The sequence below is a fragment of the Podarcis tiliguerta genome (genome assembly GCF_965153285.1).
Source record: "Podarcis tiliguerta genome assembly, chromosome: 13".
NCBI lineage: Eukaryota > Metazoa > Chordata > Lepidosauria > Squamata > Lacertidae > Podarcis > Podarcis tiliguerta.
This window is the reverse complement of record NC_139546.1, coordinates 35855935-35877843: the sequence shown is the minus strand read 5'-3', so window position 1 is coordinate 35877843 and position 21909 is coordinate 35855935. Positions and strand designations below refer to the sequence as shown.

At 47.3% G+C, this 21909-nt stretch overlaps 2 protein-coding genes across 9 annotated transcripts in view; one reads left to right on the top strand and one right to left on the bottom strand.

Moving 5' to 3' along the window:
* The window catches only part of GRIN2D (glutamate ionotropic receptor NMDA type subunit 2D), a 61444-nt gene extending 56910 nt beyond the window's left edge, over positions 1 to 4534 (bottom strand). The window contains exons 1-2 of one of the 2 annotated variants that reach the window (XM_083411566.1): positions 4517 to 4534; positions 3378 to 3448 (exon numbers count right to left, since the gene is read on the bottom strand). The gene's annotated coding sequence lies outside the window, so the exon portion shown is untranslated. Of the gene's footprint in view, positions 1 to 3377; positions 3449 to 4080; positions 4273 to 4516 lie in introns of those variants that run through there. The other variant, XM_083411565.1, reaches the window with a different exon arrangement.
* KDELR1 (KDEL endoplasmic reticulum protein retention receptor 1) overlaps positions 1 to 21909 on the top strand; it is a 127929-nt gene that overhangs the window by 103009 nt on the left and 3011 nt on the right. For all 7 annotated transcript variants that reach the window (XM_083411688.1, XM_083411689.1, XM_083411683.1 and 4 more), the window contains 4 exons: positions 15837 to 15978; positions 17740 to 17840; positions 18733 to 18891; positions 20503 to 20755. In XM_083411688.1, the coding sequence (XP_083267814.1) occupies positions 15888 to 15978; positions 17740 to 17840; positions 18733 to 18891; positions 20503 to 20755 (604 nt within the window). In that variant the 5' untranslated portion in view covers positions 15837 to 15887. The remainder of the gene's footprint in view (positions 1 to 15836; positions 15979 to 17739; positions 17841 to 18732; positions 18892 to 20502; positions 20756 to 21909) is intronic.

The following is a 21909-nucleotide window of genomic DNA, read 5'->3' as shown; positions in this document are numbered from 1 at the left end:
ACAAACAAGACGGTATTTCTTTACTCAAGCGCCAAAGGTCCTATAATGGTTCCCACCTTTCTTCCTGTGGTACAGCACCTCTTGCCTTGCTCCTCTCTATTAAACATCACCCTGTGGACATTACCTTCTTCACCTACTGCCTCACCCTTTGCTTGGCATGCAAGTGGTCATGAGAATGTGGCCCACGTTCTCCAGCCAAGCCTCTGCCCCTCTGCCTTGTTGAGGGATCATAGGTGGTGCAAGTGCTTTGCATGCTGAATCGCAAGCCTCCTCTTAAAAAGGGATCTGTGGCCTTTCTCCAGGCAACTCCCTAAATTCCCTGGCCCCCTCTTTTCTTTCCCTTCAATTCCTTTTCACACTCACACCTTGCTGCTATTTCTGTTAGATGGCTGTTCCCATGGGCTGGCATGAGACCCTACGTATGAAAAGAGTTGCCCAGATGCCAACATACGCGGGAGAGAGGGCACCGTGCTTGAACTATGGGGGTAAGGGTAGAGGGCCTTAATAAAATGGACAAGCCCCACCTCCTGACTCCTCCCATTTTAGCCAAACCATGCCTTTTAAAGAGACGCATCACCCACCCGCCCCCCACTCCACCCAGTAATTTGAGCACTAGGAGGGCATGTGAGGAACCACCTTGTGAATTCTTTGGAAAAAGCAGAAGGTGCTGGAAGGGGATTCTGCATCCAATTCTCAATGACCAAACCTTTCCCGAAGGAGTTCAGGGGCCTGGTCATCAACACCCCCCTTCTGTTCCTCTCTCTTACCTCTGTGCCCTTCCCAGTTCCCAGTCCACTATTCAGTCAGTGACTGACTGGCGCCCAGCAAAGCCACCTACCTCCCCCTTGCGCCCACGAGTGCATGGGAAGCATGGAGCCACTGCTGTGCATGTGTGCACGTGCACACATGCATGCTGGGGAGGAAGGCAGATGTGGCAGGCTAAGAGATGTCATCTTCCTCAGGCACATGGAGCCAAGGAAGGATGGGGAAAGAAGTGTGCTCCTTATCTGGACTCTTGGGGTGGCGTAGGAGGCGGCTTCTGGGTTGAGAAGGGGGAAGGCGGGGGGAACCCAGTCCTCTGCATCCAGGGTTAGAATTAGGAAACCAGCCCCCTCTGTCATTTGGGGAGGGGGAGGGGCCTGAGCCAACCAGGATGCCTGGGTTCTCTCCCACCTCTGCTGCTAGATCTCGGATACATCCATTCCCAACTCATTTTGGGCAGAGTACAGACTCAGAAAGGATTGTGCTGTGCTTCAGCCTGGCGTTCAAATGGCAGATTTTTCCTTTCTTTTAATGACTGGTAGATAAATCACTCTCTGTCTCAACATCCCAGCCTTTCCACCCGCTCACAAATAAAATCCTCTTTAACTCCCATCCTACCTGTCAAAACCCTTATTAAGAGGCCAGTTTAGGCAAGCCTCCTATCAACGCCCCCCTCCCCGCCCCACTTTGGGAGGGAGAGTTACCTCTGTAAGAGCCAGCCTGCCACCCGGTGGGGAACCTGAATACCTCCTAATCGTCTTCAGGCAGCCCCTTCCTTGGCATGGTCTGGCTTGGGACCCCTCCATTCACACGTCCCTGGTCTTGCAAACTGCCATCTTAAGATTCCCTCTGCTGGCTTTCCTGCTGCTGCTGCTGATGAGAGGTGTGGTCCCTCCATGATCATTCATTGACCAAACCGCGCTGGGGAAAAGTCTCCTTTCCCTCCCCAGCTCCACCAGGCTTTTCAACCTCGCTCTCACCTCAGCTAGCTTCTGATCCAGGCAGGCCAGGCTGGGCTTCCTTTTGTCCTGCAGCTCACACCCAGCGAGATCCTCTGGCAGACCCAAGCGGGGGCCTGACTCTGGCTCTTCTCACACCTCCAAACCCAATTTCAGAGGGCGCGTGGCATCGCTGGCGTCTAGGACCCAGACGGACGTGTGTGTGTGTGTGTTCGGGGAATGGGCACAACCCTGCAATGTTCACACACTGTCGCCCACCCACCCCAGGTTCTCCAGCGCCCCTCCCCTTTGTGGGAGAATCCTTTTGGGGGGTGGGGCTCTGTTGCTCCAGTCCTCAAGCCCCCAGTGGAAATCTGAAGATGTCTGGCTCCTTGCCTCACTTGAACCACCGCGATCCACTCCCTTCCTGAAGGATCGAGTGGCTCCCTCCTGCTTTGGGCTCCCTCCTGCTCTCAGCCCCGCGCTCCTCCTAGAAGACCCAGGAGCCTTGGCTCTCTTTCCCACCGCACCCCTTTATGCTCCTCGTTAGTACTGCCCGGGCCCACTAACCACTAGGCGCTCTTCTCCTGCCAAAGTCTCCTGGCTCCTATCTGCTCCGACTGCCTAGGCTCCGCTCCCAGAGGGTCCCTGGAGAGCCTTCCTCCCACTCGCCCCTCCAGACCCTTCCGCTCTCCCATGGGAACGCGGGACCCGATCCTGCTAGATTCCCCCCCCCCTTCCCTTACGCCGCTTTAACGGAGGCCGTTCAATACAACCAGAAAAAGACTCCGCTCTAAGGGGAAAGAAGGGATCCCCCCCCGGCCCCGCTTTCCTAGCTTTTCTTTTTGTCTCTCAACGGGAAAAAGGTAGATGCCCTTCAATTGGCTTTCTTTTTTTTTCTCCCCCTCTCTCTCTTAAAAAAAAAAATACAGACTGCTAAGAAAAGCCAGACGCTGCAATCAAGTCTGTACGCCTCTTGTCTCTCTGATATTCTTTTGCAGTTGCATAGGTTGGAATTAATTCAGAATAATAAGAAGGAAGGTTTTTTAAACAACAACAACAAAAAGCCTTTCTTTCTTTTTTGCATCTCATACTCTTGCAGTCTGGGTGATTAATGCCACAAACAAATCGCGCGCGAGCGTGTACACACACACACACAGAGAGAGAGAGAGAGAGAGAGAGAGAGAGAGAGAGGAGGGAGGGAAAGAGAAACGGGGGTGTCACTATTATTTTCCCTGCAACCCAGTCGGGGGGGGGGGAGTGTTAGAGAGAAAGGGTGCTGTTAGAAGTCTGAAGTCAAACCTTGGTATGCCCCCCCCCCCGGAAAAGGGCAAAATCCTAAATCAAGGGGGTGCGGGCTTTTCTCTCCAACTAGGGACAGCTTGCACATTAGTCCGACGTGTTTCGAGAACATCCATATGATGGAGAGGGGCAGTTCAAGCTCCCCCCATCACTTTTCTTTAAACACACACACACACACACACGAGAGAGAGAGCAAGGTGCTGGGGGGGAGGTGCCAGAGAAGCCCCCTCCTCCCTCCACCTCCTCCAAGCCCCCAATCCCTCTGCCCGTGACCCTGCACAACAACACCCGGACGGACGTTTGTCTCGGCATTGGGGGGGACGGACGGACGGACGGGGGTGTCTTAAGTAAATAAATAAAGGGAGCCGCTCTTACCTTTTCATGACAACTCCCGAGGACAGAATAAGCCAGAGGTGAATGGAAGGGGTGCAAAAATTTCTCCGCGTCTGGAGAGAAAAAAAGAGGTTTTTTCCTCCTCTCGTTTTTGCAAAAAAATGATTTTATTTATCATCCCCATTTCCCCCTCGTTTTAATCTCCTTTCCTCCTGCGGGGAATCAAACGAGCGCTAAATCCAACCAGCCACAGGAGCGGCGGCAGCAGTAGCAGCAACAGCAGCATCCTCCTCCTCCTCCCCCCACCTCGTCCTCTTATCTCTCCCCCCCCCCCTTTCCCTTCCCTTCCAAAAATTTCTTCCCGATCTTCATTCACCGCTCAGGGCCCCCCCCAGCCCCGCTTGCCTTCCTTTCCCTCCGCGCCCCCCCCCCCGCGCCCTCTCCGCGTCTGTCTCCGTTCAAGGTTGTTGCAGCTTCCGCGCTACACATGTTGCATCCCAAAGTTAAAGCAGAGAAACCGGCGCCGGGGAGGCGGGTGGGCGAGCGGGCGGAGGGTCGCCTGGGCCAGGAGGGCTCGCGCGGAAGACAAGAAAGAAGCCCAAGTCTCCCTTCTTCCCTCGCAGGCTGCCTTTCCCCGAGGCCCTGAGCCTAGAAATCTCCGCATCGCTCGGAGAGTTGAGTTATTTATTTATTTCAAAGCCCCCCCCCCGCGGTTTTTCCTTTCCCCCCCCGTTTCCCGGGTCACCTTTCTAAAAAACACGCGGCGGTGCAAAAAGGAAAAAAGGGGGAGGTGAAGAGAAGCGCATGGGGAGGAGGAGAAGGGGGGGGCGAGCGGGCGCTGATATATTTTTATTCCTTTAACGCAGACCAGACCACGTCGTCTGTTCTTCTCCCCTCTCTCGCGCAAGGCAAAGATACACACACGCAGACACACATACACACACACGCACGCCAGAGAGGGTCATTAGCATTCCGCACCAACACCACGTCCCCACCAGCACCACGGCAGAGGCAGGTTGCAAAGCGAGGCAGAGCAGGCGAAGCACAGCGCTGCAGTCCTAGGCGCTGGGGGGGGGGGGGAGCTGGATCGGATCCCTGGCTTCCCCGGATCCCTTCTCAAAAGTAAGGGGGGCGCACACACATCCACGCGCGCGCGAAAAAGAGAGAGAGCCGGCACGCACCAACCTGGCTCCTCCGACTGAAGTGAGGCTGGGAGCCTTGGGTCTTCTTGGCAGAGGCCGGGATCAGGGGGGAAATCAAGGAGTGTTGTTGGGGGGGGACCCACACCCGGGGAGGGGGCTCGCCCCCTCTGCGTGGGAGATGTGGTCTGTCTCCCACGACCACGCGAGGAGGTCGAGGCGGAAATGCAACGCAGAGAGAAAGGTGAAGTTTGACAGTCTCCGCTTACTTGCCTGCAAAAATCCCTCCCTCCCTCCCTCTGCCTTCCCAACGTGCCCACAGCATTAGAGGTGCGAACTGACCCAGAGCGAGAAAGAAAAAGGCGACCTCGCGGGGGGGGGGGGGAGGTAAAAAGACCGCACCATTTGCATATGGTTGATCATTGGGATGTATGCAAATATAGCTTTCCCATTGCTTAGCATCGATCAGAAGGCGAGCCAGCCGGGTTGCAGAAGAGTGGAAGGGGGGGGGGCGGAGTAGAGAGGGATCATGCCTGTCTTCCTTTGGCTGCCATCCACCCTGCCATGAAGACTGTAGAGAGATGCTTAGGATGGATGGAGACTGGAGAAGGCATTTTTAAAAAGCAGAGGAAGGGACTGAAAAAGATCGTGCATCCCGCTCCCGTGTTACCAAAGGTAGGCAACAAGAACAGGTTTTTGGGTTCTGTCCCTGTAGCGTCACGCAGGATGGAGAGAGAGACACCACAGGGCTATGAGAAGCCAAGCAGGGGAGAGCTTGTCACACAGCCGCTGGTGGGAGAAGAAGTGAAGTCAAATAAACGAATCAATGGCTGTGGTAGTACAGGCCGGGCGTCGTTAGAGGGCGCTGCACGGGCCGGGTCCCCACCTGCCATTTGGTTCTCTGTTGGCAGCCTGGGGAGCGCGGCGGGAGGGATGGGGGCGGAGTATAAGAGGAAGTGCAGGAGCCACGGAGAGCGGGGAAGCCATTTGAGAACAAAGGCAGGTTTAGTCCAAGTTGGGGAGGGAGCAAAAGAATCCTGTTTGGTGTTGGATCTTTTGGTGGTAACAGTTGGAAGTAGGGAAGCCCTGCTGTCATTTAAGTGGATTTATAGCCCACCATATTTCAAAGACTCATGGTGGGTTGCAAGGAACATGTCTCAGTCCTGACTGCCGTTGACTCTCCAGGGTTTCAGAATCCGGCAGAAGTCTTTCCCTCTATGGAAATGCCAGAGATTGAACGTGGGACATTCTGCACTGCTCCACCACTGAGCTGTGGACTTTCCTCCAAGCCATCAGCTGCCCTGGCTCTGCCCAAGAGAAATGCACCATCCCTTTTTACAACCCAGTCAGCACTACAGACCCAAAACTGTTCTAAGCTCTTCCCACCTGCCATTTGTAATGTGATTCAGCATCTGCCCCCTAAGGATCAAGAAGATAGCAAAGACTCTTGAAGTGCAACCCTCCCCTCCCCACATGCATGCACACACATCATTCGTAGAATTGGAAATCTGGAAGAGACTGCTAGGGTAATCTAGTCCAACAGCCTGCAATGCCCTTAGATTAAGAGTCTTGTGCTCTACCAGCTGAGCTCTATCCTTCAGTCCTCCAAGATTCATCCATATAATTCAGGCTGCAGCAGAGAGTAAGGGAGGAGGGGAGATTTCTTGCCACTTGCCAAGATTGCTTGCCAACGTGCTTGCAGGAGAGCCCCAGGTGAATCAAGTTAGTGAGCCAAAACACACACTAAGAGAAGGCACACACCCCTTCAGCTTCCCTGACCATCTTACCTGGGAGAAAACATTCTTCTTTGGACCGGACCCAGGTGAGTTGATCAGGGAGGCATGGGTGCCATGCAAAATTCACCCATATCATACACCCTGGGGGAATTTTATTGGAACTCACTCTAGTTGCAAGATCTCTTTGGGTGCCTTCCCCCCCCCCATGCTTCCAGGCCTGGCGAGCCATTGCCCTTTGGAATTTTCTGTGGAGTGCTAGAATGGCCCACTTCTTGTTCTCATTGATCCCTGTTTCCTTTTTGACACAGTTTCCACCCCAAAATCCTCCACTGAAAATTGAAAATAGTAATTTCTGGGTCACAGTTTCCTTTCAAAATCATTTCATGGCAGGCTGCTAGTCAATAGCTGAATTATTATATGACTATATATATCAATGTGAAACATAAAGAGAATAGGTCCCTGCCCTATAGAGCTTGCTGTCTATGGTTCTTTAAATATGTTTTGTTTATTTTTGTATATACCATAACAAAACAAAAACAACACTAACAAAGAAATCACAACTCCCACTCAATGTAAAAACTGTTTTCTATGTGAAATGATCAGATTTTGAAAATATCTGATATCTCAAGGCGTCTTGCCATAACAATCCATGTGTGGAGAGTGTCATGGGCATAGCCAAGGGAGGCGGGGGGGGCAGCTGCCCCCCCATCAAGTAAAACAATAGAACTAATTAACCAACTGACCAATCATGTTGGTTCTGCCCCCTCACAAAAATCCTGGCTACGCCCACGAGAGTGGTTGGTTGCGTTCCTTAGTAGCCGCATATGTAATAAAACCAGACTAATACATATTGAAGTTGTCAGTCCAGGTGTTATGTATATGTGTAGTTCTATGTACGGCCAGTTGTTTAATTAAAGCTAAAAACCAAATCTGTTGGTATCAGGTTTCAAACATATTGGAGATGGGGGCTTTCCAGAACTTTGCAACAGCCAATATTGCTTTGGCAAATATGAATAAAAGCAAGTCCTTTTGAAATAATCCAGGTCTCAGATTTCCCGAGTTTCCATCGCTTTTGCCCCCTGAGATTCTGAAAGAGTATCATACTTGGAAGTCCTCGTGATTAGCTACCTCCGTCTCTACTCATCTTGTGGCTCAGACTACAAATTTATTCCTCTAAAACTTTCCTACTGGTTGTAGCTGTTTGATATCTGACTCGTGAAATGTGTGGGGTGGAAGGGAACTTGGGGGATCCAGCCTAACTTGGGCTCTTATGAAAAGAAGGATGGTATATAAATGCCATAAATAATGGTAAGGATAAATAAAAATAACTTCCTTGCATTGGGGCAGAGCCCTTGTGTACCAGAGGGGTGGATGTGGGAGACCTCTCTACTTCCTAAATCAAGATGCCACTCTTTTGGCATGTTAACAGAAGCAGCATGCTATAAAAAGTGGCACAATTTTGGTGCAGTATAGTAATTATTCAGTGGAGGAAAGTATTCCTCATCTGTTTTGGGAGGAGAGTATATCTGTGTCTATGTGCAGATGGTGTTCCTTTCAGATAATTCACATATTGCTGTTTGAGTTTGCTAAATACACGTATCCTAACCTGATATTGGAATATATTTTGAACTTTGGATCCACTGCTTTGGAATAGTGAGTAGGATAAACAGCAATCCAATCAATACAGGGTTGGGAGCAATTTATGTTTACATAAAGTTACCATCTTAATGCTTTTTCCTAAAAACTTTAAAAAAACCCCCAAACAATCCAACCTTTGCTTCCCTTCCCTTCACCCAAACCTACAAGCTGTGAAACTCGCCTATCGCCTCCTCTCTAGCACCAAGCCTTGCTTGGCTCCAGTCCAGTCCCTATAGCCAAATACTCACTGAACCCAGAAGCTTTTGTTGGCAGGCTGGGGCAGCTGTTTATAGTTTGCACGCCACCCTAGTCTCCAAGCAGTGCAAGGTTCCAGGGGTCTACCCAGGGTTTGGTTTCCTTGGAATGAGGGACAGCAGAGACTGTCTTTAGGGTATATGGTTTTTATACACATGTATACAACCTGAGTCTATGATGGAGGGGCTCACAGCATTAACAGCACAAGAGATCTTGCTTCTCTCATGGTCACAGCCTTGGATTCAAGCAGAAATCAGGCATGGCTCTCACTCTCAGGCTTCTGCCTGCCTCTAGCCCAGCTCACATACTCTATTCTGCCTTTGTCTTCCCCACTACCAGCTAGGTGGGGGGGGGACCCATTTGCCCTCTGGCACAGAGCAACCTCCTTTATTACACTAAGGACCCATACCCAGGGGCCATTATGGCCTCTGCCTGGCTAATTAAAAAATGTGGAATCCCCCAAACTCACAACAGTATGGAGGTGTCACCCTCATTCCTTGATGCAGCTTTTGCTGGGATCAGCTATTTCTCCAGGGATTTCCCCCCCTAGCTTCCTTATACGGAGCCAAACCATTTGCACGTCTAGTTCAATGTTGCCCAAGTTGACCGGCAGTGGCTCTCCCAGCCCTAACCTGGAGATGGCGTTCAATTGAACCTGGGACCTTCTGCATGCAAGGAAGATGCTCCACCACTGAGCTAAGATGCAGCTACCTCCAGCTTGTTGAGAGATGCCTGTTTCTCTCCCACTTGTGCCCCACTTCTTCCACAGCGCACGGCTTCTGCTGCAACCATAGAATTAGGGCTGGGAAGTTTGAAACACAGATACCACAAAAGGGGGAGCATTTTGGCTGAGTCCTTCTAGCAGCAGTGGGAAAGCAGAACAACTCAGAGGAACAAAGGAACCCTTCTCTATTCATGACACTCGACTTTTGCTGGCAGGGAACAAGGGAATGAGGAAGAAAGAGAGAGAAAAATAGACACAAGAGAGAATGAAAATGTCCAGCACCAGGATTCCAGCTGCCTTTAATGAGAGAGATCTGTCCTCCCTTCAGGGAAAGGAATGGGGGCTAATGGGATAGCATAGGGAAGGAGGGCAGGACTCCTGGGTTATCTAAGCGGGAGCAGTGAGGTGACAGGGGACTAGAGCAGCAGGGGGGGTGTTGGGAACTGAGGTTCTGAGCACTCGGGGTGAGGGTGGAGGTAAGGAAGAGCCTGACATCAGAATTAAAAATCCGCATGAAGGAAAAATTCATGATCAGGGGCCAGCAGGAGCACAGATACTTTTACGTCAGATTTTTAAATTCAAGTACATTTGGCAGGCAAAATTCATGAGTAGGAGACACAATTCCTGCTTGTGTTTGCTCACAGATCTTTCCCGGAAATTCCCTGTGGATTCTCTGTATTCTAACGTACCATTTCCACACCCCCCCACTTGGGTGTTTCCCTCCCATATGTATTCTTTTACGGACAAAGAGAAAAAGCCCACATTAGAATCATGGTTGACAGCATGGTAGAATATTCTAGTGGTTTAAAGCGGAGGTACTGGAGAGTCATTAACAGAGGGGAAGTGGGGTGTCTTAACACTGGAGATGGCTGAGACTGGTGGTGTGCCTAAGACTGCAGATCGGTGTCTAAGAAGGTTGGTGTCTAAGATGCTGTGCAGGCATACAGATCCGCCCATTCAACACATATGTACATGCTGTGATAAATATCTACTGACACACAGGTGTAAAACTAAGCCACTCATTTAAAAAACACCCCTGGGGGAAATTAATGTTGATACAGAAACACACACACAGTCACACACACGTATTTATTTATTTTTACATTTTCAGGTGTGTATATATTGAGGGCTGAATATGCCCCAATCCTAGGAGGAGAATAGCCAGGCGGAATCAAACCAGCATCCTTTCTGTTTAGCATCCTGCTTCCAGTAGCAGGCAAGCCAAAGGCTGCTGGGTGCTCACAAGGAGGACATGAAGGCAGTGGCTTTCCTCTCTGATGTCACCAGTTCTTCTGAGGTATACTTTATATATGGAGGTTCCATTTCACTGCCATGACAAATAAGCTGTTGCTGGCCCTAAACTCTGTCTAATCGGACTTTTTGTTAGAGCACCCTAAGGTAACAGCCATTGCTGCCTCATATGGTAGTGAACTCCATAGGTGAAATATGAGCTGTTTGAAAAAGGATGTCCTGGCACAAATCTTGAACCAATTTCTGAAGAGTTTTACTGGGTGATCTTGAATTCTGTTCTTAAGAAAGAATTTCCTCCTCTCTGCACAGTTAATAATTTTATGAATTTCTCCCATGTCCTACCCCACCTTCCTTTTTTCAGAACTAAAAAGCTCCCAACTGAAAATGTAAGACGAATTCTCTTGTGGGATTAACACCAAGAGCTACACAATCATACACTTTCCCTGCTGTGCACAAACATTTGCTTGCAGATATAACTTTTTCACAAGCAAATGCTCACCAGAACAATCCACAGGTTTGTGATACACACATTATACAGTTAATATGAAAGCATGTTTCTGGGCTCTCGATTTCACCCAGGGCAAACGAGACACAAGCAGGTGTGTGTACAGTGTGAAGAGAAATATACTAATCTGCACGTGTTTTCATACACATTTGCCAGGTGCTCCCCATTCACACAGGTGCTTGAATCCAGAGATTTCTGCATACACATTTTTTCTCAGTCTCTCTCTCCCTGCACCCCACTCCTCTTCCGTCTCTCTCATGCTCTCTCTCTCCAGCTCCAGTATGGGAGCTTGTACAGGAACAGTGTGTTCTTTGTAGATGTGGGAACATCATGTTACAGAAGATGTGCAAAATTCTCACTTGAGCCCCCTAATCATTCCAACGCAATTAAAACTGCCACAGCAGCAGCCGGTGCAACAACCATCAAAAAAGCCAGGCCTACAACCAAGGTAGAGGCTAGAAAATGTACATCCCAGACGACACCTGGAAATCTAATGAAACGTTACACTACTCAAACCTATCTGGATCGACTTTGTTCCTGATGTGTGCATCGCTTGACTTCTTTGTTTTGATTCGTCCTCTCCACTCAGGAATTCCAGGCCTCCAGCTGATCCAAATGACATGCTCTCACCTGCATGCCTTCAGGTTTTTTCTTTTTTAACCTGACATGACTTGAGCCTCAGCACTTTTATCTTCCCCAGAAGCCTCACTTCTTGAAGCAGGCTGTGTAAAGGCAGGCTGCATTTGCTCAGGATTTAGGGAAGACACCCTGTGCACGTTTAGAGGCCCTTTTCCCTATTGTTCACTCTTCCAGGATGGACCTTGCATTGACAGCAGGCTCTAGCGCTGAGGCTTGGCTGAGTCCTGTCACAAGATAAATCCTGGAAGTCCGAACCCAAAATTCCCCTGCTTTGGCCCACCAAGTTTGACTCAATCCCAGAAAACCCCTCATATTTTGATTCCAGGCATCCCTTGCTTTAATGCAGAACGCAGCCCTCACAAGCCCCTGAAGGTCCTGAATTCTCCCTCCCTCCAAATGGCGTGTGCTCCTCTTCCACCCCCACCTGGCAGCGACATTTCCAGAGAGGTATTGGATGTGGTAGGTGGAAGCTGGCTCCCGAGGAAGGGAAGGGAAGCCCATTATGTTTATGGCCCCTATATGAGGAGGAAAGTGGTACCATCTGGCCTTGGGGGTCTCTGTGGCAGTGAATGGGAAAGAGAGTGATTCATTTATTCCTCTTCCCCACCCCATGGTGGTTGCCATTGGCAGTTGCTGCCTAGTGAAATTCATGTCTCCCTGCTTTTTAAATACTTTGTTAATTGCTTTTTCGGATACGCTCTGCTCCTCACGAATGAGGCCAGAATAACTATTATGCCCTGGGAAGCAGGATTTTTGGGTTCACTGGAAGAACCTAGCGAGCTATATAGTGATGGGAGAGTTGGGGGTTGGCCATGCAAGAGTCTGCAGTCTACTGAGTCGGAACATGGGGAGAGGGGATGGCACAACGGGGGGGGGGGGTGCCTGGCTCTTTGGATGATCAGAAGGGGAAGGATAGCATTTTGTTAATTAATCTATAGATGGGACAGGGTTTCTCTGGAGCTGGGCTTCTTGGCTTTCCCCCATTCCAAGCTTTCTCCCCCTTGTGCAGTTCCACAGGAAGGGTGGAATTGGTTTGTTTGTTCACCTCTGAGGACCAGATGGAAAACAACATGCCGTGAGCTGGAAAGCCACTGCTAATAGCACATTTTAAATGCATATCATTTTCATACAGTTTATGTGGATGTGGCAGGTGCCAAGCAGCAGTCAACAGGGGTGCTGTGCTTATTCTATGCTAATCTTGGAAATAGCATAACTTGAACAGCGAGAAAAAAGATGTAAGGCGGCCATAGGTCAGTAACTTGGACAGGGGAAACAGCGGGGAGGGAGGGCACCATCCCATTCTCTGGAGATTTCTTTGCAACCCTCTAAATGAAAAAAGAGAAAAAAAGGACGCTTTTAATGTGAATTGTCCTCATATGAATAGAGATTTGTGTTCGTGAGTCTTTTGATCTGCCTGAATGCTTCAACAGCCCGATTAGAATCATGTTGTCTCTTCAAAAAAGAAAGATGGGATTGTCAGGATTCAAACAAGCTGGAGGCCGCAAAACATGCCACCCTTGCTCTGGAGAAGACAAAGCTGAATCTGCATGCAGACCAGATGACTCCCGCTTCAGCTAACTACAGGCCTGGTTACCACAACTCGCACTCAGACCTGGCATACATTCTTCCTGAATGGAAAACCAGAGGCACAGACTATTGGTCAGACGGGCGCCTCTGAAGAAAGCAAGAGAAGCAATTGGGGGCAGGGGGAGGGAAATAGCTGTAGCTCAGCAATAGAAGAAACACATTGAATATAAAATGTCCTAGTCCCATTGATGTCTGGCAGCTCCGAGTAGGGCTGGGAAAGACCCTGCTCTCAGAAATCCCAACAAGCAACTGGCAGTTAGCACAAGACTGAGCTAGATGGATCAGTGGTCTGGCTTGGTGAAAGATTTGCCCCAATTTGCTGGAGTAGAACTGATCAAATGTGGAGCTACAGCACTTTAGTGAGATGCCACAAGTTAGGCAGAGTCTTGTCAAATCCAGACTCAGCAGCCACAAACTGGGGAGGAAGAAAGCGCTCGCTGGATTCAGAGCAGACTTATCCTAGCTGCCTGTTTTATGAATGTCTGGGCCAGAAAGTCTCACAGCACTGTGAGAAATGCAGAAATCATCCACAGCTGTAGTTGTCTACAAAGCTTTTAAACATGTCCCTAAACACTCTTCAACTGATATGGAGTTATGTCCACCTGTGGATAAAGTGTTTTTTTTAAAAAAAAAACAAAAAACCAGTGTGAACAGGAAGGGACTAAATGCCAATCCTGAGGTTACACTGCCCTCTGTTGTCCACAAAAGAGACTGCAAATGAAGAAAAGACAAACCACTTTTTCACTCTTTAGGGGTGCTTCCAGACTCTCATTATTTTGGGGTGGGATTCAGCAGTGGCGGACTTTGGGCTTTCAAATTTCAGTGGTCTCCTGTGCAACACCAAAATTTGACACCCCCTGCCTCTCGCCTTCTGTTTTAAGTCATTGTTCTGACACCCCCCGCGGTACCCTCTCTGCTCGGCACTGTTCAGTGAGGAACACTTCACAAATGATGAAACTCCTGCATGGGAGTCACTGCTGCCCAGGCATTTATGTGAAGTGTGCATAGATTGTCATGCATTATGATTCTACACATGTGACATATGCTATATGCACATGTGGTGGGAAGACATGATTCGCTGCAACTTCCCACGATATGTTGTATTGCATACATATATTATGATTGTAATTTTCATTGAACTGTTTGTTCCAAACCACTTTTACTATTATATTTTACATCAAGTATCTAAATTTGAAAATTGGGAGGGGGCAGCAAAAATTACATGCAACAGGACAGGAACAGATATATGCAGTGCATATCTAATGTGTGCACGCATGTGCATCACCCTTAATAACTGGCTACACCAAGACAATTAAACTAGCTTAATTTTTTATTACCAATATGCCGTCATAACTGAGGGGGAAAGGGCAGGTCTTTGGGGAGCTTTGTAGTTTTGCAGAAATTCCACTGGCTGGTAACAGCGCCCTCTGCTGGGCTCAGGGCCTCCTATGAAGCACAGCTGCCCCTACCACAGCCAATCTTTTTTCTGCCCACTTCCTAAAGACTTCTTGAGACTCCATACCCAGTAACATTGCAGTATGTACCCCTCTCCTAGTTGAGCTGCCACCCCTTCCCCACAGCACAGGAAGAGAAAGACAGAATGCTACCAAACATGGAGAGTGGATTGGAACGAGCTCTTGTGTTTACTGCGATGAGAAGTGGCTGTAATGCGGGAGGGACAGGACCTGTAGCTCTCCAGTTGGAATCCCAATTCCTATTATCCTTAGCTAGCATGGCCAATGGTGAGGGATGATGGAAGTGGTAGTCTAGCAACCCGTAGAGCGCAACAGGCTTCCAGTCCCTGTTCTGGTGGATCAGATGGTTGGTTGGCCTCTGTCTGTCTCAGAAGACCACTGCCTTCGGGGGGGGGGGGGAGTCAAACTACTGGACAGTTACAGTGTTGTGGCTGCAGAGAATGATACAGGAGAGACATGTTTTGTTGCATCTGGGGCAGCTGAAGGCATCCAGATGTGCTATTGCAGAAGCACCACGGCGTTTCTTTTCTCTGTTGCTCCTCCCAGTGGACAATTCTCCTTTGGTCTCCAGGCACTGCAGTCGTCTGCACGGGATTGATATTACCAGCCTTCAAATCATGTTTGCAGACACCTTTGTAATGCAAAGGTGGTCTAGTACCTGAAGCCAGCTCCCCATAGAACATGTCCTTGGGGAATCCTGCCATCTTCCAGTTTGTGGACATGACCAAGTCAGCACAGACCTCATTGAGACAGATGCGCCAACACGCTGAGAATGTGAGCTTGGGAGGGCACATCTTTCTTTGTGACTCTGTCCTGCCATGTGACGGCCAAAATCTTCCTGACGCAGTGCATGTGGAAGATGTTGAAGCATTGCTCCTGTCGCGTGTAAGTGGCGCACGACTCACTTCCCTAAAGCAGCATGCTCAACAAGTAAGCCTGGTCGACCTTCATCTTGGTATTGGATGTAATAGCATCACATTCTCCGATACCTTTTAGGAGAGGTACGCTAGTCCAGCTCAGCATCGATGGAGAGGTTGCTGGTTATGGTGGAACCTGGGTAGACAAAATCGTCTACCACCTTAAGCATGTGGTCACCAATACTGATGCCCGGAGATTACCAAAAGTGTGTGTGTCGTCCACCCTCCTCCCCCCGTTTCAATATGCATGTAAGCTATTATGCTGGTGTTTATTATGAAGTTTCCGTTCCAGGCTCTGGAACACCCTTCTAACCTTCCTAAGCTAGTGATTCCGCCCCTCGGCTCGGAAGCCAGAAATAGGAGCTGGAAGTCTCGCTGCTTTCTTCAGTCGAGTCCCAACCCTCCAGCTTGCCTAACCCAGCCCAGCTGTGGGTGTGGCGAGACTTCCTCCGCCCCCTTTTGTGGCCTTGTTTCCCAGGAATCCTTACATCCACACACGCCAGCTTACTTTGATCAAAAAGGAAGAAGAAATAAAAACAAAAGATTCTTTCCCTCCCGATCACGCACTACCCACCCCCATCCTCCTGGGATCTGCTCCTGCTCCCAAAGGTTATATTCGTCTACTCTTTCCGCAGATTTCCCGCTAGGAAGCTGAGCAAATCTCTCCACAACACACCCGGAACACCATGAATGTATTCCGCTTCCTAGGAGACATCTCTCATCTATTAGCTATAATCATCTTGCTGCTGAAGATCTGGAAGACAAGATCATGTGCTGGTAAGAAAGAAGGCGTTCCGCTGCTCACTCTCTTACCCGGGAATGTAAAATGTTATTTATTCCCGGCCTGAAAGTGATCACATAACAATGGGAGACAACCTGTAATTGACTAGTTTACGCTTGTAATTTACTCATGCAATTACTTACTCTCCTTTCCTTTGAAGGCTGCAATCGTATGCACGTTTACCAGGGAGTAAGCCCTTTGGAGCTTACTTCTGAGTAACCTGCCACAGGATTGCATAGTGATAACTTAGCTTTATTTTTTAGCTATTGGTTTATTAAAATTAAGCAATTTCCCTTTATTTTTTTCCAGCTTTCTATTTCAGGAACTGAAAGACAGTCCTGTTGCAATTCTGTTTTCTTCCTGACTTGGAGATTTATGAAATGTAATTTTAAAAAATGTGATACTGGGTTTTGATAATAGAAAAGTTATTTCTTGCCTGTCGTTGAAACATCATGCACAACAAAATCTGTTTTCATAAGGAATGCAGAACCATATAGCTGGTTATTATTTGTTAAACCTTTCCTTTGCTAAATAGTTCCTTCTCAAACTACAGACACTTGAGTCTATGGATGTTTACTTGAAGTCATGCCCCACGTTGCTCAGGGAGGAGTACTTTTAGGTAACTGTGCATAAATTTTGCAACCTTAAAGATATGAAAATGCCCCCCCTTTATCATTTTAAAAGTTTTCAGATAATAGATTTAAACATCCATTTCCATATCATCTTAAGAGTTCGTATAAACTTCAGTAATTAAGGAACTTTACTAATGCTGTGAGTTTGCTTTCTCTTGAATGATGCCCCTGACTCCATATAAGCCAACTTCCTATGTTCCTAAATGTGTTTGGGAGTTTTCCTTACAGGAAAAAAAATGATTTTGTTAAAGCTGGTGGCTGATTGTGGAATAATTTTTTCTATGTGTAGGATCTATGTATCTGTGTTGAATTCAGCTTGTCCTTTAAAAGGATATCTACCATTCATCTTTTATAGCAATGCTTTATAACTAAAACATAGTATATGAAGCTTGCTTTTAGGAAAGGTTACCTCCCCTTGCCAAAGTAGCATAGTTATCCTGGCCAGGCATGGGTTAATTGGCCTTTGGGGTGGGGAAGAAAGCTATAATGAGGGGGGATCAAAGTGGAAGTTTTAATTTTATCCTTTGTGGTATTCAGTGGGGAGAAGCTGGTTGCATGGAACTTGACAGAGGCTGGATGATGACGTGGAAGATAGTTCAGACTAGACTGGCAAAGTTTATTAGGTCTCCTCCTCCTGAAAAAAAAGAATCTGGTTTTCTAGTTGTCTGGGTGGTCTGTAGAGAGTAAAAGGATTGGGTGGAGGGAAGCCAGAGGCCCTGCACATGTGTGGATTTCCTCAGGCCTGAATAGGAAACCTCCTCCTGCTGGGCAGAACTGGGAAAGGCCGTGGATTACCGTATGTCATGCATTAGGCCCAGTCGGAGATGCATCCCAGCACACTACCATTCTGCCTCTGTGGCTCTTTTGGATTATTTTTATTCTGTGCCTATGTGTGGTATGCCTATGCATTTTTTGTGTTGAGGCTTGATGGTGAAATCCTGAAGATTTTGTTTAATTCTTCATTATTTTTTAGTTGATCCTAATAAATATATTGATTACTATATTGTTTTTGAGTGTGTGTGTGTGAAATTATTGTGAATGAACCTGGCTACTTTAAACGTTTCTTATTTCACAGAACCCTTTTGGTTATCTGTGAGTTTCACTGCCCTGTGCTTCTCTGTGCAGGGATTTCTGGGAAGAGCCAAATTCTGTTTGCCATTGTCTTCACCACTCGGTACCTAGACCTCTTCACCAACTACATCTCCTTGTACAACACCTCCATGAAGGTACTGGCTTTGACCGTGCGTTAGATGGGACTGGGTGGAAGGAGAGCATAACAGGCTTGGATGAAGTGTGGGTCTGGCATAAATCAGAGAGAAAGGGAAATGTTTAGGTAGGAGAGAAGGCCTTGTTCTCAGCTTCTACCCCTCACTCCGCCTGAAACACCTTGACACCACAGTCGGTTACAGTAGTAGGAGATAGGATAAGGCAGGCTGCACTTCTGTGCCCACTTACCTGGGAGTAAGCCCCGTTGAACTCAATACAATTTACTTCTGACTAGGTAGAGTTGCACTGTTCAACTGTGACATGTGCAGGCCTTTGTACTCAGAAGTGAGTCCTGCTGAGCTCAGTGAAGCTTATCTCCAGGTATGTGTGTGCAGGATGCAGTTGTAAAATGTTGATATAAGAGGAAGCAAACTTTTGAGTTCTGCAGGGCACTTCATCAGGCGGAATAATTATAGTCTAAGACTTTGAAGTCTTTCTGCCCCATATTTCTGGACAAGCTTAACGACAGCATATTATTATACCAGAAGGTTAAAAGCAAAACAGTGAACTAAAACTTTGAAAAAGAGTACTGAAAAGTAAGTTACAGAACGTACTGAGAAGATCTTCAAGCCTGGTGTACCACTTTTCAATGTGAGGCTAGTAGAATTAAGGAAAAGGGTGGAAATACATTGTTATAAGGGATTTGGGGTGCATGGGGGAGGTTGGCTGGATGCTAAAGAGGGCTTTTGAATCTAGAAATATGAGAGGGACTATTTCATTTTTAAGACAGGTTTCCTAGGGATTCTCTGTAACATGATTAGACTATAGGAGGGCTAGTTTACATTAAGAATTGGGGTGGTGGGGTGATAGTTGATCTCAGTGATCCCTCTTGATCTATTTTGTCTCCTATAGGTGGTTTATATTGCATGCTCCTATGCCACAGTGTGGATGATCTATAGCAAATTCAAAGCCACCTATGATGGCAACCATGACACCTTCCGAGTGGAGTTCCTGGTCTTTCCCACAGCAGTGTTAGCTTTCCTAGTGAATCATGATTTCACTCCGCTAGAGGTAATTTCATGTATGGGTTGGTCTTGTTTTGCACTAAGATCCAAGCCCCCAAACGGCTGTCTCATAAAGCAGGGGAAGGCAATCTTTTTGGCTCCACGCATGTAGGGGTTGGTAGGAGCCACATGCCAGCAAATGTAGCAAGATTCAGTCCCGCCTGTCCACATAGTAACGCATCCATACAGCAGTGTCCAGTTGCGTGTGCGCAAATGCACAAACCCATGGAGATGAAAGGTATGCAGGGGTGTCCCTCCCTGTGCATTTTACTCCCCCCCCCAGCGTAATTGAGCCTCTCAGTCAGAAGTTTGGAAGGCAGGGGGTTTAAAATGCAGAGAAAGGCATGTAGAGGTGACCATCCCGGTGCTGCTTTCTCTCCATTAGGATGGCTGTGTCTGAAGCCCTTCACCCTATGTAACCAAATTCACTCTAGTCTAGGCTTGCCACATGTCCTGAAAATTCCTGATGTCATGGTTTTGGGGTGTAAAATGGCGTAAGGGGGAAATTTTGCTGAATTGGATGTATGACAATGTGATGGGGAAAGCTGCAGAAACAGCACCAAAATCACTGTTTTTGGGTGAGGTTTCCTTAAAAAAGGAAAGCTCAACAATTTTTAATTTTAATCTAGTCTATCCCCCACTTCTCGGGTGATCAGCTGAGCAGTGGGAGAAAGTGCAGTGTTTCCTGGAGCAAAGCTACACAGGGAGCAGTCAGGGACACCAACTTCTGGCATCATTTAGTGTTCTGGCCAAGGGGCACCTATGTCATGGGTTATCTTTCCATCTTACGTGTTGGCATTGACTTCTTGCACTTTGTCTTATTTTGCCTCTGTACTAATTCTCTATATATTTGTTTTCTCTTTTTAGGATTATAGGATTGGGCTTAGTTTTGTTTTCTAAAGCAACAAATAATATGTTCAACTGCACTTGTGTGCTTAGGCACAGACAAATAAACCTGAAGTTCATTATTCAAAATTTGTTCCAGTGAGGGGTGGATGGCATTCAAATGGGATTGTGATGTAGCTGAGACTATATGCTGCTCTGCCAAAAAAGAAATGCAGTTTGTTAAAAAAAAGGAAAACATTTCCTATAATTGGAAGGGCAGAGGGACAGAATGGCTAGGACTAGAATATTTGTCCTCCAAATGTTGATGGACTACAGTTTCCATCATCCCTGACCATTGGCCATGATGGCTGGGACTGATGGGAGTTGGAGTCCAATGACACCTGGTCTCTATTTCTGAATTAGGAAGTGGTTTGTATCTCTTGAGTGAGGTACAAGGTTTTGCACACAACACCCAAAGTAAATGCTAGTTCCGGGCAATCTAATGCAGGCTGCATCTACTCGTTGCAGTATTTCCAGTGGCTAATGATGTAAAAATGAGTTGGGGCAGATATACCCTTAATTTCTGTCCTGAATCTTGCTGTGTAATAGTAGAAAGTCCAAATAATTCACTTCTCAGCATCTAGAATTCTCAATTTTCCCTTCTTAAAATCCTCAAGCTAATGTTGAGATGGCAGCACAACTTTGAGGTTATTATGGACTGGCCCAGAGCTGTGCTTCATTGTCAGTAATATGTAAATTACAATCATATTGTATCTCTCTTGGATGCCTCCAGATTCTCTGGACTTTCTCCATCTATCTGGAGTCGGTGGCTATCTTGCCACAGCTCTTCATGGTCAGTAAGACAGGTGAGGCTGAGACCATCACAAGTCACTATCTCTTCGCCTTGGGTGTCTACCGTGCCCTCTACTTGTTCAACTGGATTTGGCGTTACCAGTTTGAGGGCTTCTTCGACCTCATTGCCATTGTGGCTGGCTTGGTGCAAACCATACTCTACTGCGATTTCTTCTACCTCTACATTACAAAAGGTATTTTGGAAATAACGGGTGGAAACTAATTTCTTTATGTGATCATGTGTATATATGATAAAATGGGAGGCTAGGATTCAAGGCTTCTAGAGCGGAGTGGAATTAGCACAGTGAGTTGGGAGTCTATCTCAAGAAGATGCATATTTTATCTTGAATGAGCAGTGCTGCTGTCTTAAAGATCACTAGAGGGTGCTGTTCAGCTAGTATCAGGCCTCCACCTCTAGCTTGGAAAGACTTATTGACACTTTACTAATTGTAAATAGGCAACAAATTAATTAGCTTCTTAGTTCTTTCTCCTTGTGACTGGGAAGAGATGATACAGATAAATATTTCCCACACGAAGAAGTATAAATGCTAGGAACTTATCCATATACAGTACTGTGAGCACATCTGGTCCAGCTCTGCCAAGTGAATTGGCCTACCAGGCATCTGGCTGTCGGTTATTTAGTTTACTGTGGTATTTTTACTTAAGTAGGGGTGCCTGTTGGGTTTTCTGTCTCAAGAACTAAAATGATGTGGAATATCTCTTGTAGTTGAAAACTTAGGCATTTGTTGTTTTTAAAGATCATGATAGGGCATATTTGGGCTGAGTGTATCTGTACACACATTTGCACACCAAATATTGCAGTGTGGAATGGTCCTGTTCCCTTCATGTACATCATATTGTGGTCATTGAGCACATGCTTAGATCTCATTGGGCTGTTATGGATTCCCTTCCTGAAATATTTTTTTCCTGCTTCTGCAAATCTCATGGTTCCCCAGCCTGCTACCTCCCTCTGATCTGCAGTGTCTCCGTGGATTTTTGGTTGAAGACAGGAGATTGTATATCTATCGCATTAAGTATATTGCTTTTGATTGTATTATTATTGCTTCTTTTTTCTTACGTTGTGTTTTATTGTATTACAAATTGCATTACTACAACAGACAGTGGAGCAGGGCAATTGATTGGATGGGGGCTGCAGACTTTCTGACTCTACCTCTGGCTAATTTTAGCCTCCCATCTACCACCTCTCGTTACACTGTAGTTTGCGGTGCTCTGTGTTCAAGCAAACTGCAGCATGACAACACTTGCATTTTTATTATATGTATATAATGAGCAGAATTTTCAGATGTGACCATGCATTTTATAGTGCTACTTTAATTTCAAGGCTATA